Here is a 17,934-nt window from a genome sequence, read left to right as displayed (position 1 = left end):
TCAGGACAGACACAGGTGAAGAGGATGCCTGAACTACAGATCTGTCTCAGGACAGACACAGGTGCAGAGGCTGTCTGCGCTACAGATCTGTCTCACGACAGACACAGGTGAAGAGACTGACTGCACTACAGATCTGTCTCAGGACAGACACAGGTGGAGAGGCTGCCTCTGCTACAGATCTGTCTCAGGATAGACACAGGTGGAGAGGCTGTCTGTGCTACAGATCTGTCTCAGGACAGACACAGGTGGAGAGGCTGCCCACACTGCAGATCTGTCTCAGGACAGACACTGGTGCAGAGGCTGCCTGTGCTACAGATCTCTCTCTCAGGGCAGACACAGGTGGAGAGGCTGTCTGCACTACAGATCTGCCTCAGGACAGACACAGGTGAAGAGGTTGACCGCACTACAGATCTGTCTCAGGACAGACACAGGTGGAGAGGTTGTCTGCGCTACAGATCTGTCTCAGGACAGACACAGGTGAAGAGGCTGACCGCACTACAGATCTGTCTCAGGACAGACACAGGTGGAGAGGCTGGCTCTGCTACAGATCTGTCTCAGGATAGACACAGGTGGAGAGGCTGTCTGTGCTACAGATCTGTCTCAGGGTAGACACAGGAGGAGAGGCTGCATCTGCTACAGATCTGTCTCAGGATAGACACAGGTGGAGAGGCTGTCTGTGATACAGATCTGTCTCAGGATAGACACAGGTGGAGAGGCTGCCCACACTCCAGCTCTGTCTCAGGACAGATACAGGTGCAGATGCTGCCTGTGCTACAGATCTCTCTCTCAGGGTAGACACAGGTGAAGAGGCTGCCTCTGCTACAGATCAGTCACAGGGCAGACACAGGTAGGTAGGCTGCCTGTGCTACAGATCTGTCTCAGGGTAGAGACAGGTGTAGAGGCTGCCTGTGCTACAGATCTGTCACAGGACAGACAGGTAGAGATGCTGTCTGTGCTACAGATCTGTCTCAGGGTAGACACAGGTAGAGATGCTGCCTGTGCTACAGATCTGTCCCAGGATAGACACAGGTGGAGAGGCTGCTTGTGCTACAGATCTGTCACAGGACAAACACAGGAGAGGCTGCCCGCACTACAGATCTGTCAGAGGACAGACACAGGTGGAAAGGCTGCCCACACTACAGATCTGTCTCAGGACAGACACAGGTGGAGAGGCTGCCTCTGCTACAGATCTGTCTCAGGACAGACACAGGTGGAGAGGCTGCCCAAACTACAGATATGTCTCAGGACAGACTCAGGTGGAGAGGCTGCCTCTGCTACAAATCTGTCTCAGGACCGACAGAGATGGAGAGGCTGTCTGCACTACAGATCTGCCTCAGGACAGACACAGGTGAAGAGGCTGACCGCACTACAGATCTGTCTCAGGACAGACACAGGTGGAGAGGTTGTCTGCGCTACAGATCTGTCTCAGGACAGACACAGGTGAAGAGGCTGACCGCACTACAGATCTGTCTCAGGACAGACACAGGTGGAGAGGCTGCCTCTGCTACAGATCTGTCTCAGGATAGACACAGGTGGAGAGGCTGTCTGTGCTACAGATCTGTCTCAGGGTAGACACAGGAGGAGAGGCTGCATCTGCTACAGATCTGTCTCAGGATAGACACAGGTGGAGAGGCTGCCCACACTCCAGCTCTGTCTCAGGACAGATACAGGTGCAGATGCTGCCTGTGCTACAGATCTCTCTCTCAGGGCAGACACAGGTGAAGAGGCTGCCTCTGCTACAGATCAGTCACAGGGCAGACACAGGTGGGTAGGCTGCCTGTGCTACAGATCTGTCTCAGGACAGACACAGGTGGAGAGGCTGCCCACACTGCAGGTCTGTCAGAGGACAGACACAGGTGGAGAGGGTGCTTGTGCTATAGATCTGTCACAGGACAGACACAGTAGAGGCTGCCCACACTACAGATCTGTCAGAGGACAGACACAGGTGGAAAGGCTGCCCACACTACAGATCTGTCTCAGGATAGACACAGGTGGAGAGGCTGTCTGTGCTACAGATCTGTCTCAAGGTAGACACAGGAGGAGCGCTGCATCTGCTACAGATCTGTCTCAGGATAGACACAGGTGGAGAGTGTTAGACCTGGCACCTTGGCGTGAGTTTCCCTTCCACTTTTTGATGGTGTGCCTCGCTTGTTTTGCTGGTATTGTCCGCTCAGGGCACTGCGCCACGGCTAATCCGTGCCGCAGTGCAAGTGCTCCCTAAGTAAAGTGTACCTGTAATTGATGTCCATGATTGGTTTATTGGATTCACTGTCAGTCCCCAGTAAAGTGCACCAGGGGTGCCAGGGCTTGTGAATGCCAATGCTGCTGGTGGGCTTGCAGCGCTGGTTGCGCCACCCACAGAAAGCGGCCCTGTAAAATGTGTCTAGGGTCTGCCACCGCAGACCCTGTGCGCGGTCCGGGACCGTCGCGCTGACTGCGCAAGTGCCCCCACTTGCCAGTCCCTAAACCTTCCCTTACCTACATATTAGCCACCCCTCTGGTAGGCCCAAGGGCAGGGTGCATTGTAGGCACAAGGTAGGACATGCCCTGATGTGTGTGGCATGTCTTAGTAGTGAATTACAGCCATTTTCGTTCTTCACTATTGAAGGCTACCGGCTCTCCATAGGCCAGAATGGGCTGCTGGGATCACGCCAACGCTGTGACCCCAGTGGACTCAGAGAGCATGGTAGAGTGCCAAGTTTAGTATGCCTGAACTCAGAATAATAAAATACTTCTTGTAGCCAAGTTTATTTTAATATCCTGGGTTTGTAAATACTACTTTTAGAAAGTTAGTATTTACTGACCTGACCATCTCAGTCCGCCTCTGCTGTGTGTGAGTGTTCTGCCTAGCAACAGTAAGGAGCAGGGGGGGGGGATCCCCAGAGACCGGTTGGCTGCCAGGTGGTGGGTAGAGAGGTGACACCTGGATGGGTGGGAGGAGTACACCTTGACTCTTGAATAGCCCTGTGCTCTGCCACCACAAAGCCGGCGCCGCCCCCTGTGGGGCGGCTGATGTCTCTGCCCTGCTGCTGAAAGGAAAGAGCAGAGTCCCCATAACAAAGTGCTCCAGAACTGGACTGAGCCAGGCCTAGGCCCCCTGGCGCTAAAGAACAAAAGAATCATGGTATAAAAGTAGGAGCCTGGCTCCTAAGAAATCAGAATCCTGTTTACCACAAAGAACCTCTGCCCGACTAGAAGGAGAAGAAGACGCTGGAGGAGCTGGCCTGCTGCTTGCCTTGCTGAGAAAGGAGAGGAAGAGACTTACTAAAAAGACTTTGCTACTTTGTGCTTGAACATTCTCCAAGGGCTTGATCTGAGCTTGCCCCCTGAACTGAACCCCAGGACCAGTGGGTTCTCTGTGCTTTTGCTCGTCCTCCAACTCGAGCCGTGTGTGCATCCCGCTGGAAAGAGACTGCGCCCCTCAGCGCCCCTCCTAGGGCCGTGACACTCAGAAGCTTGCCTGCCTTAAACCCGTGAGAGCCCCGCTCCGTCCAGAGCCGCTCTCTGTCCCCGGGCCAGGCCGCCTGCATCCCTGTCACCGCCTGCTACTGGAGCGCGCTGACCGCGCTATCACCCCTCCCGCCGGAAGCCGTCCGACGACTGTGATCTACGCCTGGTCATCCAGCTGCACTGACTGTGCCCTGCGACCCCGCTTCGCTATCCCCGGACATCTCAGGCCGCGCCGCCCCCGCTGTGGAGACCCTCCGGCACCGCCGTGCTAAAGAGTCGCTGGCCGCGCCTGCCTACGTGCCCACACCTGCTGATTGAGGACCCAAGAACACTTCCCAAGCTGAGAGTCGCACCGACCGGTGCCGACCCTCCACATCACGAAAGAAGTTCCAGTATCGGGCTCGGGGCCCGCAACGCCTTATTTCCCCGTTCACAGGAGCCGACCTCTGTGAGTACTGGAACCCCAAGTAACATTTACAAGAGACTACAAGGTCTCCATTTGAAGCTACGAACAAAGAACATTTGCCTGCTTTACAACCTGGCGGCATAGCGAAAACGTTATTGGTCTTGTGATAAGTCTGCTGAGATATATCCTTATTTTTACATAAAGAAACGTATTTTTATATATATCCAAGTCTGGTGTCCGTTTCTGGGGGGATTGATGTATTTACTGTGAGTATGATTGTAAGTGCTTAACCAACAACGCCTGAGGAATCGCCTTGGCTGCTCACGCCACGCACCTAGAGGGTGAGCAAGGGTCATTCGCGAGGGGTTATCCTGCGCCCTGACGTGGAGGAGAGGGTTCCTGCTTGACACAAGGGCAACCTTGCGGCAACCAGAGATCCCCGACTCTAACAGAGAGGCTGTCTGTGCTACAGATCTGTCTCAGGATAGACACAGGTGGAGAGGCTGCCCACACTCCAGCTCTGTCTCAGGACAGACACAGGTGCAGAGGCTGCCTGTGCTACAGATCTCTCTCTCAGGGCAGACACAGGTGAAGAGGCTGCCTCTGCTACAGATCAGTCACAGGGCAGACACAGGTGGGTAGGCTGCCTGTGCTACAGATCTGTCTCAGGACAGACACAGGTGGAGAGGCTACCTGTGCTACAGATCTGTCCCAGGATAGACACAGGTGGAGAGGCTGCTTGTGCTATAGATCTGTCACAGGACAGACACAGTAGAGGCTGCCCACACTACAGATCTGTCAGAGGACAGACACAGGTGGAAAGGCTGCCCACACTACAGATCTGTCTCAGAACAGACACAGGTGGAGAGGCTGCCTCTGCTACAGATCTGTCTCAGGACAGACACAGGTGGAGAGGCTGCCCACACTACAGATATGTCTCACGACAGACTCAGGTGGAGAGGCTGCCTCTGCTACAGATCTGTCTCAGGACAGACACAGATGGAGAGGCTGTCTGCACTACAGATCTGTCTCAGGACAGACACAGGTGAAGAGGATGCCTGAACTACAGATCTGTCTCAGGACAGACACAGGTGCAGAGGCTGTCTACTCTACAGATCTGTCTCAGGACAGACACAGGTGAAGAGACTGACTGCACTACAGATCTGTCTCAGGACAGACACAGGTGGAGAGGCTGCCTCTGCTACAGATCTGTCTCAGGATAGACACAGGTGGAGAGGCTGTCTGTGCTACAGATCTGTCTCAGGACAGACACAGGTGGAGAGGCTGCCCACACTGCAGATCTGTCTCAGGACAGACACAGGTGCAGAGGCTGCCTGTGCTACAGATCTCTCTCTCAGGGCAGACACAGGTGGAGAGGTTGCCTGTGCTACATTTCTATCACAGGAAGGACACAGGTAAAGAAGCTGCCTATGCTACAGATCTGTCACAGGGCAGACACAGGTGGAGAGGGAGCCTGTGCTAAAGATCTGTCTCAGGACAGACACAGGTGGAGAGGCTGTCTGCACTACAGATCTGTCTCAGGACAGACACAGGTGAAGAGGCTGACCGCACTGCAGATCTGTCTCAGGACAGACACAGGTGGAGAGGCTGCCTCTGCTACAGATCTGTCTCAGGATATACACAGGTGGAGAGGCTGCCTGTGCTACAGATCTGTCTCAGGACAGACACAGATGGAGAGGCTGCCTGTGCCACAGATCTGTCTCAGGACAGACACAGGTGGAGAGGCTGCCTGTGCTACCGATCAGTCACAGGGCAAACACAGGGGAAGAGGCTGCATGTGCTACAGATCTGTCATAGGAGAGACACAGGTGAAGAGGCTGCCTCTGCTACAGATCTGTCACCGGAGAGACACAGGTAAAGAGGCTGCATGTGCTACAGGTCTGTCACAGGACAAGCACAGGTGGAGAGTCTGCTGTGCTACAGATCTGTCACAGAGCAGACACAGGTGAAGAGGATGCCTGAACTACAGATCTGTCTCAGGACAGACACAGGTGCAGAGGCTGTCTACGCTACAGATCTGTCTCAGGACAGACACAGGTGAAGAGACTGACTGCACTACAGATCTGTCTCAGGACAGACACAGGTGGAGAGGCTGCCTCTGCTACAGATCTGTCTCAGGATAGACACAGGTGGAGAGGCTGTCTGTGCTACAGATCTGTCTCAGGACAGACACAGGTGGAGAGGCTGCCCACACTGCAGATCTGTCTCAGGACAGACACAGGTGCAGAGGCTGCCTGTGCTACAGATCTCTCTCTCAGGGCAGACACAGGTGGAGAGGTTGCCTGTGCTACATTTCTATCACAGGAAGGACACAGGTAAAGAGGCTGCCTATGCTACAGATCTGTCACAGGGCAGACACAGGTGGAGAGGGAACCTGTGCTACAGATCTGTCTCAGGACAGACACAGGTGGAGAGGCTGTCTGCACTACAGATCTGTCTCAGGACAGACACAGGTGAAGAGGCTGACCGTACTGCAGATCTGTCTCAGGACAGACACAGGTGGAGAGGCTGCCTCTGCTACAGATCTGTCTCAGGATATACACAGGTGGAGAGGCTGCCTGTGCTACAGATCTGTCTCAGGACAGACACAGATGGAGAGGCTGCCTGTGCCACAGATCTATCTCAGGACAGACACAGGTGGAGAGGCTGCCTGTGCCACAGATCTATCTCAGGACAGACACAGGTGGAGAGGCTGCCTGTGCTACCGATCAGTCACAGGGCAAACACAGGGGAAGAGGCTGCATGTGCTACAGATCTGTCATAGGAGAGACACAGGTGAAGAGGCTGCCTCTGCTACAGATCTGTCACAGGAGAGACACAGGTAAAGAGGCTGCATGTGCTACAGGTCTGTCACAGGACAAGCACAGGTGGAGAGTCTGCTGTGCTACAGATCTGTCACAGAGCAGACACAGGTGGAGAGGCTGCCTGAGCTACAGATCTGTCACAGGGTAGACACAGGTGGAGCGACTGCTTGCACTACGGATCTGTCACAGGACAGACACCGGTGCGGAGGCTGCCTCTGCTACAGATCTGTCTCAGGATAGACACAGGTGGATAGGCTGCCTTTGCTACAGATCTGTCTCAGGACAGACACAGGTGGAGAGGCTGTCTGCACTACAGATCTGTCTCAGGACAGACACAGGTGAAGAGGCTGCCACTGCTACAGATCTGTCTCAGGATAGACACAGGTGGAGAGGCTGCCTGTGCTACAGATCTGTCTCAGGGTAGACACAGTTGGAGAGGCTGCTTCTGCTATAGATCTGTCACAGGACAGACACAGGTGGAGAGGCTGCCTCTGCTACAGATCTGTCTCAGGATAGACACAGGTGGAGAGGCTGCCTGTGCTACAGATCTGTCTCAGGGTAGACACAGTTGGAGAGGCTGCTTCTGCTACAGATCTGTCTCAGGACAGACACAGGTGGAGAGGCTGCCCACACTACATATATGTCTCAGGACAGACTCGGGTGAAGAGGCTGCCTCTGCTACAGATCTGTCTCAGGACAGACACAGATGGAGACTGTCTGCACTACAGATCTGTCTCAGGACAGACACAGGTGAAGAGGATGCCTGAACTACAGATCTGTCTCAGGACAGACACAGGTGGAGAGGCTGTCTGCGCTACAGATCTGTCTCAGGACAGACACAGGTGAAGAGGCTGACCGCACTACAGATCTGTCTCAGGACAGACACAGGTGGAGAGGCTGGCTCCGCTACAGATCTGTCTCAGGATAGACACAGGTGGAGAGGCTGCCTCTGCTACAGATCTGTCTCAGGATAGACACAGGTGGAGAGGCTGCCCACACTACAGATATGTCTCAGGACAGACTCGGGTGGAGAGGCTGCCTCTGCTACAGACCTGTCGCAGGACAGACACAGGTGAAGAGGATGCCTGAACTACAGATCTGTCTCAGGACAGACACAGGTGGAGAGGCTGTCTGCGCTACAGATCTGTCTCAGGACAGACACAGGTGAAGAGGCTGACCGCACTACAGATCTGTCTCAGGACAGACACAGGTGGAGAGGCTGGCTCCGCTACAGATCTGTCTCAGGATAGACACAGGTTGAGAGGCTGCCTCTGCTACAGATCTGTCTCAGGATAGGCACAGGTGGAGAGGCTGCCCACAGTACAGATATGTCTCAGGACAGACTCAGGTGGAGAGGCTGCCTGAACTACAGATCTGTCTCAGGATAGACACAGGTGGAGAGGCTGCCTCTGCTACAGATCTGTCTCAGGATAGACACAGGTGGAGAGGCTGTCTGTGCTACAGATCTGTCTCAGGACAGACACAGGTGGAGAGGCTGCCCACACTGCAGATCTGTCTCAGGACAGACACAGGTGCAGAGGCTGCCTGTGCTACAGATCTCTCGCTCAGGGCAGACACAGGTGGAGAGGTTTCCTGTGCTACATTTCTATCACAGGAAGGACACAGGTGAAGAGACTGCCTGTGCTACAGATCTGTCACAGGGCAGATACAGGTGGAGAGGGTGCCTGTGCTACAGATCTGTCACAGGGCAGACGCAGGTGGGTAGGCTGCCTGTGCTACAGATCTGTCTCAGGACAGACACAGATGGAGAGGCTACCTGTGCTACAGATCTGTCTCAGGACAGACACGGGTGGAGAGGCTGCCTGTGCTACAGATCAGTCACAGGGCAGACACAGGTGAAGAGGCTGCCTCTGCTACAGATCTGTCACAAGACAGACACAGGTAAAGAGGCTGCCTGTGCTACAGGTCTGTCACAGGACAAGCACAGGTGGAGAGTCTCCTGTGCTACAGATCTGTCACAGAGCGGACACAGGTGGAGAGGCTGCCTGCACTACAGATCTGTCACAGGGCAGACACAGGTGAAGAGTCTGCTGTGCTACAGATCTCTCTCAGGGCAGACACAGGTGAAGAAGCTGCCTCTGAAACAGATCGGTCTCAGGACAGACACAGGTGGAGAGGCTGCCTCTGCTGCAGATCTGTCTCCGGGCAGACACAGGTGGAGAGGCTGCCTCTGCTACAGATCTGTCTCAGGGCAGACACAGGTGAAGAGGTTGTCTGTGCTCTCCGGGTAGACACGATTGAGAGGCCTTTAGTGCAGACCTGTCAAGTGGCAGCCTATAGAGAGCTATTGATAAACTTATAAGGATCACAGGAAATATGAGAGCTACACAGGTGAATGGTCACAGGCCGGCCCTGCTCAGTCTACTAAAGAATCTCTAGTTAATTAGAGAGAGGCTGACTTGGGGTAATGTACTTAGATAGAATGACCAAAAATATCAGAGGGACTGGCTGGACGTGGTACAAGATTGCCGCTGCTCATTAGAGCTCTGTGTGGCTTTGACGCTTCGACTGAGAATTGTGAGCTCCAGACCATTTTTAAAGCCTTTTCTTCCATCCTCAGACATGAGAAGGCAGCTCCCTGCGGTTTTTGGATGCCTGCAAATGGTGGCTCATTGTTTCTATTCTTGTTCTGAGGGCAATATTTGCATTAAAAAAACTGCATGCTTGTTTCCCCTCAACTTTCACTACTTTTTAACATGAGGCAAAAACCATATGTTGCTACCCTCATTAAGTCTGGTTTCTGTTTTTTAATTTTTTTTTATTGGACTGGACTTCCAGCATTTTCTCTTTCTCACTATTCTGGCTTCACAGACTTTTATGGGGAGCCCCCGGAAAGTGGCAGTAAACTATCCCCGTTTTCCAAATCTGCAAATTCTCTTCTTATATCACAAAGTCAGGCAGCAAAATTAATTCTGGCCTCCTCCGCCACTATGGAAGCCACTAGGAATTTATATGAGAGAGCACTCCCCCTCCCATGCCACTGGCACCATTGCAAAACAATCTACAAATATCAACTTGGTAAAACTGCCCCAAAAAGATCTTGAATCCCCCACTAAATCACCCATTCATTTGATTCAGGAGGATGTAATGGGAAACTAAAGGGCTTATTTAAAAGCCCCTTGCACCACTGGTGCGTCACATTTCGTGATGCTCCAGTGCCGTAGGAGACTGCTCCATATTCACCAGGCAGCACTAAGCCACTTTTTTTGGCTTAATGCGGTCTTGTGGATATCGTTCCCTTTAACACAGTTTTCTGCTTTAAAGGTGCGTGCAATGGGTGTTGCTGGGGCGTTCCCAGGATCTGAGGCAGCAGCAAAAATGCATGTAAAGGAGGCACAACACGGAGAAATATCTTTATTTCTCATCGTTTTTCCTTTTTCTATGTGTGCTGCATTCTGCTGCACCCATAGAAAGAGGAAAAAGCCTATTGTGATTTTTTTTTGCAGGAAGGCGTCCCTTCCCGCTGATAAATAATCATCCCCGCAATGCAGGCACCCTTACACCATGGTGCAAAGGTGCCTGCGTTGGCACACGGCAGCCCATTGTGCACCAGCACAGGGGAAAAGGACAGGAATGCGCCGTATCTGATATATATGGCACATTCCTGCCCTTTTCTTTTGCCATAGGGCAGCACAGTAGGATAGCCTGAGAGCCTTTAAATCACATATGATTGATACTAATGCTTTACTATAATGTACCAAGGAAAATGGTCCTCGCATGACCAACACATCTAAGCAATGGAACAAAGAGTGAGCAACCTTGGGGATTCCACTCCTGACATTTCTCAAATGGTTAAAGATATTGCTCAACTTAAATGTCTCACAGAAAACTTAAAAAACAGCAATAGGAGGAATAATCTCTGTCTTTTTTGGTATTTCAGAAGGTTCAGATGGCTGCTATATGATCGGCTTTCAGCAAAAGGAGATAAGTTCAATTTTACAGCTGGCTTCTACTTCTCTGTCTATTCAACAATGGGCTCACCAACTTCCTCCTCATTTGCATCAGGCCCTAATTCCCATCCCAGAGGAATCATCATCCTTTTAATTTAATTCACTGAAGTAATGCAAATAATATCTGGGGACAAAAAGCCGGGATCTCTTCAGTGGTCAGGCCACAAGTTGTTTTTCACACATGCTCTATGTCCTGCTACAGCAGCTCATCAGAAGCAATTCCTAGACCTACATCATCAATTGAGATCCTTTAATATCAGATATGGACTACTTCATCCATGGCTCTTAATAATCACTTTCTAGGACAAAGCCTATTCCTTCGAAGAACCTGCTGACTTACAAATCTTCATCAACCAGCAAAAAACCGAAGCCATGGACTTAGGGACATCCTCTAGCAAATGATTTATCATAATGTATAATTGTTCCACTGTTTATATTTTCAGTTTTATTTGATGATTATTGCTAATCTTTACCATTTATTGATATTTGCTCTTTTTCTCCCCTTTTTTAATCATTTTTCTAATTAGCAACCTCTTGTGGAGTCCCTGTCTTTCTCTGTGTTTCAAATGGTAAGTTCAGTCTTTCTCTTTCAATGCAAGTGGCTCATGTACATATGTTATTATTGTTTCTTGTTTGTAATTTGTCCATCATAAATATTGGTAAGTTTATCTTATCTTTTTGGTCTTACTCCTACATGTATTAATATCCTGAATTTCCCATTTATGTGCCGTATTTGCTCTGGTCTCTCTCAGGTGCCCCGCTGTCCCTTCACGCTCTAGGGTTTTCCTTTGCCTTTTCTTCTTTTTTAGCATTTGTGGGCCTCTGTCCTTGTGATGCTATATTTATGCATCTCCAATTTCTGGAGGTTGTCTTCCCCCACTTCCCCCTGCTAACTTCTTCTTTGTTTTCCTTCTAGCCTTTCTCTCTTTTCGCTTCTACTGTTTTGATATGCCTTGTATCTTATATGAATCAGCAGTTGACTATTTATTCGCAATATAATTCAACTTAGAACAGTTGCGTGGAAGGTCAAGGAGCTCAAGAGCCCCAGCAAGCATCAGAATGTGTTACCGCATCTAGCTCACTTGAAATGTCATATAGTTTTATTATAAGAGACACATCTTAACAAAATGGAGGTTGCTAAACTTAAAACACAATAGGTTGGTGAAATCCTCTTCTCTCCCTCCACCGACAACAAAATCTATGTTATAATTCTTTGTCAAAAGTCTCCAAACATCATTATACAATCTCAACACCAGGGCATAGCGGGTCGTTGGTTACTAGTTACGCTTACAATTGATGAAACCCCTCTCCCTATCCTAAACCTCTATGGTACCACCCATCCAGATGCACATTTTTGGATTTTGCTTTCACCCACTATATCTGAAAAATATTCTGGTAATTTAGCGGTGGGAGGTGACTTTAAACAAGTCCTTGACCCTTTTCCGGACAGGCTCCCAACATCACGTTTCGTTCCCCATGCCTCCCACAAAGCCTTCAAAAAAACTAATTTCTCAACACTCACTCTCTGATTACTGGAGGTTATATAATCCCAACCTTTTAGAATACTCCTTTTACTCCCAGTCTCATTTAACTCAATCTAGAATGGATTATATTTTCCTTAGCAATGGTTTATTACAACATGAGGTTAACTCAGAGATTGATTCTGTCCAAGTGTTAATCGACTTACACATTCTTGTTAGTAGGCCTAACACATCTTCTTGGATGTTCAATAATTTGTTACTTTAAGACGCTTCTTTGTTTGCTTCTCATACCAATTTCATTAAATAATATTTCCAATTTAATGACAATGATCAAACACCATTTCATTTTTCATGGGAACCCTTTAAGAAGCCTCAAGGGGTTTTACTATGAGCTTTGTCCACTCCGAAAAGAATGCTGTGCAACAAAGATCTGTTTCTACTCTGGTTCACCTAAAGTCCCTCGAACATAATTATTATACAAGCAAAAGTAGAAAACTAGATCTGAAAGCCTTAGTTACAGCTAAGATTGAATTCAATAAATATACGACTGAACAAGCCTGTGGTACACTCCTTAAATTAAATTAAATGCCAAATATTATGGTGGTAATAATAGAGCTGGTTCCCTCCTATCTTATTATTTACAGCGCAGGAAGGAAAAGACAGCTATCAATTAAATTATTAACAGTTGTTTGGTGATGCTGGTATTGCGGCTAAGTCTGGGTGGTGAACTCCGCTCCACTCATGGAGTTTGAGGAGTTTTCCACACTCCGCGTTGCATGGAGTTCTGAAAAACTCACGGAGCAGAGTTTTTTCTCTCAAACGCGTTCATCAACACCAAGTTGGCGAGCGCAAGCGAGGAAAATCCAGCTCCTGGTGAGATTTTTCCTCATTTGTGATCATCAACATCAAGTTGGCGAGCGTCGGAAATCTACCTACCTGTGAGATTTCTCAACGGGGGCAGTCAGATTTCTCATTGTGAGTGGTCGCGTATGCTCACGACCCCTCACGTTGAGACACCATCTGTTTGCGTTGAGAAAGCTGCCGCTTGAATAAAAATCTACTCGACCGGCAGAAAGGAAGCAGAGCCCACTTGAGCTGTGCATGGTGCCGTTCGCAATGATTGCACAGTGCGGACAAGCACCTGGCATGGAAAATCACCACGAGCAGCATTTATCCAAAGAAACTCCACCGCTTGTGTAGCACAGCAGTTGTTTTTGCACTTAGCAGAGGCCTAATTGTGGCATGCTTTGCTTCTTATTACAAGGTTTTATACACTCTAGAAAATATGCCATTGGAGGAGTCCCTTAATAATTATTTTTCAACCTTTATCCTAGAGCTGCGCCACAGATACATCTCTTGCTTTTCAACCAATTACTTAAAATATAAAAACTATTTAGCCATACAGCCTCTTTCTAAAGGTAAAATGCCAGGTCCTGATGGCTGCACAGTTCAATTTTATCTACATTTTTCTAAACTCATGTTCCCCAAACTCTTTAAATCATTTACTCACTTCACCAATTAAAAATTCACTTCTGTCCTCTTTTCCGAAGACACAATGTGCTTAATCCCTAAGAAAGGTTGTAGCTTGACCCAATGCAAAAAATACAGACCCAGTTCTTTCATCAACACAGATTGCAAAACATTTGCCAAATCCTTGGCCCTTCACCTGCTCCTTTAATACCTCACCTCATTGATGTCCAACAATCTGGCTTTTTTCCTTATAGAAACATTGCAGATAACTCTTGAACTTTTCTAAAAATCATTAATAAAGCTCACAAGATAAAGGATCCTTTAGTGGCATTATCTTTCGATAGGGTCAATTGATGCTTATTAATGAAGCTTTGCAATGGCACAGTGTTGGTCCTAATTTTCTACAACTCATATCCTTCTTAAACTCCTCACCACATTACTCGGTTATAGCTAATGGCATGCGATCTTTTTAATTTCCTGTCAATAGAGGACGTCATCAGGGATGTCCCCTGTCTCCCTTATTATTTGTTTTAGCCCTGAAACCTTTTCTTCACCAACTAAGAAATTCAGATGACTTTATAGGGTTCAACATCAAAAACACTCGAATAAAGTTTACAACATATGCAGACGATATTCTTTCGTTTATGTCACATCCAGACCATTCCCTTCCTGCTTTCTTTCACAAACTCAACATATACTCTGCTATATCGGCTATAAACTCAATGTAGACTAAACAGATGTATTACCAATGAATAAATATTATTTAAAAAATATATTTGTCAAAGCGAGCCTCTCCTGGAATTCTTCCAAAACCAAGTGCTTAGGCATATGGTAAGGCAAAACTTTCAAGGTCACACTCAAAATTAACTCAGAAATCTTATCGGACGAACTTTTAACTTTTGGTCAGAAATGGTTTCCAATGTATCTCTCCTGGTGGGGTTGTCTAGATACTATCCAAATGATTCTCCTCCCTATTAACAGTTTCTTAATCATGATGCGTCATATAAATATACCAAGAGTTTTTTTTCAGCTCAATTGACAAATGTCTTTGGCATGGTTAATCAACTCAAATCTCTCTGTCAAAATTAAAACTTCCCAAGTCCATAGGGGCAATCAATGTGGCTGATTTTCTGAGCTACCACAGATCTTTTTGCATCAAGCAATTGCAAATCTATTTGTGTACTTCGCTTGATGCTCCTCAGAAGCCCTGGTTGTCTCTCGAACAAGTTATGCTGTCACCCTTCTCTCGCAAACAAATTACCTGGCACTGTCTCTCATGCAGACAAATTACTGAAACTCATATTTGTTTCACCCCTCACCTCCATTAATCAATTCTTTAACAGCCTTATTTGTCATCTACAAAAGAGGCGGAGAAGGCATGGATGAACAAATGTATACTTCTCATTTCACAACTATATAGTTCAGGTTCCCCTATTCTGTTCTCTGATTTATCATCCACATACAATTTCCCACCTTTAATGAGTTCTCAGTTTTAAGAACTCTTAGCTCTGGTCCAAACTACTTTCACACAGAATTTCTCTCCTGATACCTCCCATCCCAGATTATCTCCTCACTGAATTGCAACATCTATCCACGGCCTGCATATACAAACCTTTGAGAACAGCTGTTCAGATAGGGTCAAAACACTAATAGAAGTATTGTGGGAAGCTGATCTGGGTCTCGTCTGGCCAACCTTGCTGAAGGACAGAATATAGAGCAAAATACATTCTACTGCTCGCACAGCCAGTCTCACTCAAACATATTTTTTTTATAATACTCCTGCTCATCTTTTTAAGATGAAACGTGCATGAGAAGATACTTGCTGGCACTGCCACATTAAACCAGGAAGGGATGTTCACATGTTCTTCTGCTGTCCAATCCTGTCCACCTTCTGGCTTTTGATATAGAACCGCATCCAAGCCGTCACACAGATCCACAGACCTCTCTCACGTGATTTACTCTTTCTGGGCAGCTTACACTACGTTTGAAGTTCTCTTGCTTGGGAAAATTGTTGATCTCTTGATCTCCAGAGCTATTTCTGTTAATTCCTCCAACAGGAAATCTACAGAAAATATTACTCTTCTATGTTGGTGGAACCAAGTTTGTCATCACCATAGACTGGATAGTTATAAACTTGACTCAATGCAGTTATTTGTTAACTGTAACCAGCTCTAGTTGTCACTCACTAATTATCTATCATGTACTGCTAGAGGATCACTCCCTCCCCTCCCACCTAACTGTACAATTTAGACTTTGGAATCTACCTCCACAATTGTTGTCTACATCTATTATTGAATAATGTATATTTGCTTTTATATCTGCTGTATTTAATGTTTCTTCATTTTGTATACTTATAATGCTATATGTCCATTTTATATTTATAGTCTTTTCCTCACTTCTTCCTTCTAATTTCTCCTCCCTTCCTCTTTCCTCTCATTCTTTTTTTTCCGAAAGCTTATTGTCTGCTCTCACATTGCCCTTGTTTGCTTAATCTCTTACTTTTTCTTTTTGTGAATTACATATCATTTATTTCTCAGATTGTTAAGGTTCAAAAGAAACATTTTTGTGAATGCAATGGTCTGTTATCCATCATGCTGTTTGCTCAATAAACATATTTACCTAAAAATAAAAAAGAACCACTGAAAATGTTCACTCTGTGGAACAGGCCCTGCTGCTGCTCCCTAGAACGATGGTAACACTGGTCACAGGTGATGTGTGGCCAGGGAGTGTGCACTGCATTCTCTAAAGTGCAGCTTCTTACAGTGTCTGGAAGTCACCTTGTGACTGCTGCACGCATTCAAGTTCCTAGTGCCCCCTCAACAAACTAAGAATACAAATAGATGTGTGAACGGATGTATGACGTTACAACGCATGCTGTTACAACGCATGCTGTTACAACGAAAGTTTTACAACGCAAGTGCATTGACAACGCAGGACATTACAACGCAAGTCTTTACATCGACTTGCACTAGATGGCGTGCTAACATTAAAAAAGTGTAATTTACTATTCCAACTCCAGTCCACGTAACAGTAGGGAAGGTGTTGGGATAGTAAACTACACTATTTTTAATGTTAGCACGCCATCTAGTGCAAGTCGATGTAAAGACTTGCGTTGTAATGTCCTGTGTTGTCAATGCACTCGTGTTGTAACAGTTTCGTTGAAATGGTAGTGCGTTGTAAAAGTTGCGTTGTAAAGGTTGTTCCCTGTGTGAACTCTTGTGCACTAGATAGAACTCCTTGTAACTCACAGCAGTCATTGTAGGGTGTCCATCCGTACGTACTACCAGTGAGTATCTCCAGTCAAGATGTACTACGCAGCATCATGCTTCAGCCATTTTTAGATAGGTTACTTACTCTAATTTCATTAGTTCCTCAACCAAGCTTGCTTTCTGTCTAGGGGACATCCTGGCAAAGATGACTCCATTCAGCAGAAACTGAAAGAAAGAGAAAAAGGAAAACAAGTTACTCTTTGCATCACAACAGTATCCCAGTGTTTGGATTTATAAATAATTACTAACGGCGACGGACCATCCTTAGGTGCTCATAAGACCTATACCAAAAATCTAACTCCTCAGTTATACTTATTGTATCAAACTCAGAAGGGTGAAAAGCTGAGTAGATGTGGCAAGCGTGCGTATGATGAAAGCCTGCTATAATTGCTGCTGATGGTGTAAATTGCAGCCTGTTTGTGCCTACCACGAAAGGAAGTTACCTGTGATTTTAGAATCAAATTTCCTGCCTGGGGAGTGAGCCGTCACATTTATCCTTTGTGTCCCATAACCCACTGGGAGATAATCAAATATCTCCACTTGTGCACCTTCTTAAAACCTATTAGAGTCCCGCTGCACAGGGGACGCCCGAGGAAAGCCTGAGCCAAGGATGGGTCTGTCCTGAGCACATGAGCGCCAGGAAGAACCGGGGCAGAACACCCCCTTTCATCCTCCATCTTGCATCATGTTGCTGGGGTAAGGACTGGTGCTGCCATTTTTGAGGAGTTCTATATGGTCACTGTGACTTTGCATGTCTGAGACTGGTTTTCCATGTTTCTTTGTGGGTGTAATTCTGCTTCCGGTGAGGAGTTTCTACTTCTTTTTACTGGTTTATTTTTTTGTATATCCATCGAGCAACTCCAACAAAAACGCTTGCAGGGGCTACACAAACAGGCATTGAGTAAATGGAAAGCAATGGACTCCCCACAGGGAAAGATCATCAAAAACCATAGACCAGCCTCCCCAATTGCAACAAACAATACAGCGAACAATGTTACTCTAAAGGATATTGAGACTTTAATTGAGGAAGTGGAGTCACCTTTGGAGGAGGGCACAGGACCT

The 17,934-nt window shown here is 47.5% G+C and overlaps 1 protein-coding gene across 1 annotated transcript in view; it reads right to left on the bottom strand.

Moving 5' to 3' along the window:
• Positions 1 to 17,934, bottom strand: part of LOC146788644 (putative cation-transporting ATPase 13A4) — a 468,281-nt gene that overhangs the window by 119,322 nt on the left and 331,025 nt on the right. Inside the window, exon 21 of the mRNA XM_085635854.1 lies at positions 16,958 to 17,037. Coding sequence (XP_085491980.1) covers positions 16,958 to 17,037 — 80 coding nt within the window. The remainder of the gene's footprint in view (positions 1 to 16,957; positions 17,038 to 17,934) is intronic.

The sequence above is a fragment of the Triturus cristatus genome, chromosome 11 (assembly GCF_964204655.1).
Source record: "Triturus cristatus chromosome 11, aTriCri1.1, whole genome shotgun sequence".
Lineage (NCBI taxonomy): Eukaryota > Metazoa > Chordata > Amphibia > Caudata > Salamandridae > Triturus > Triturus cristatus.
This window is presented reverse-complemented; position numbering and strand designations above follow the sequence as displayed.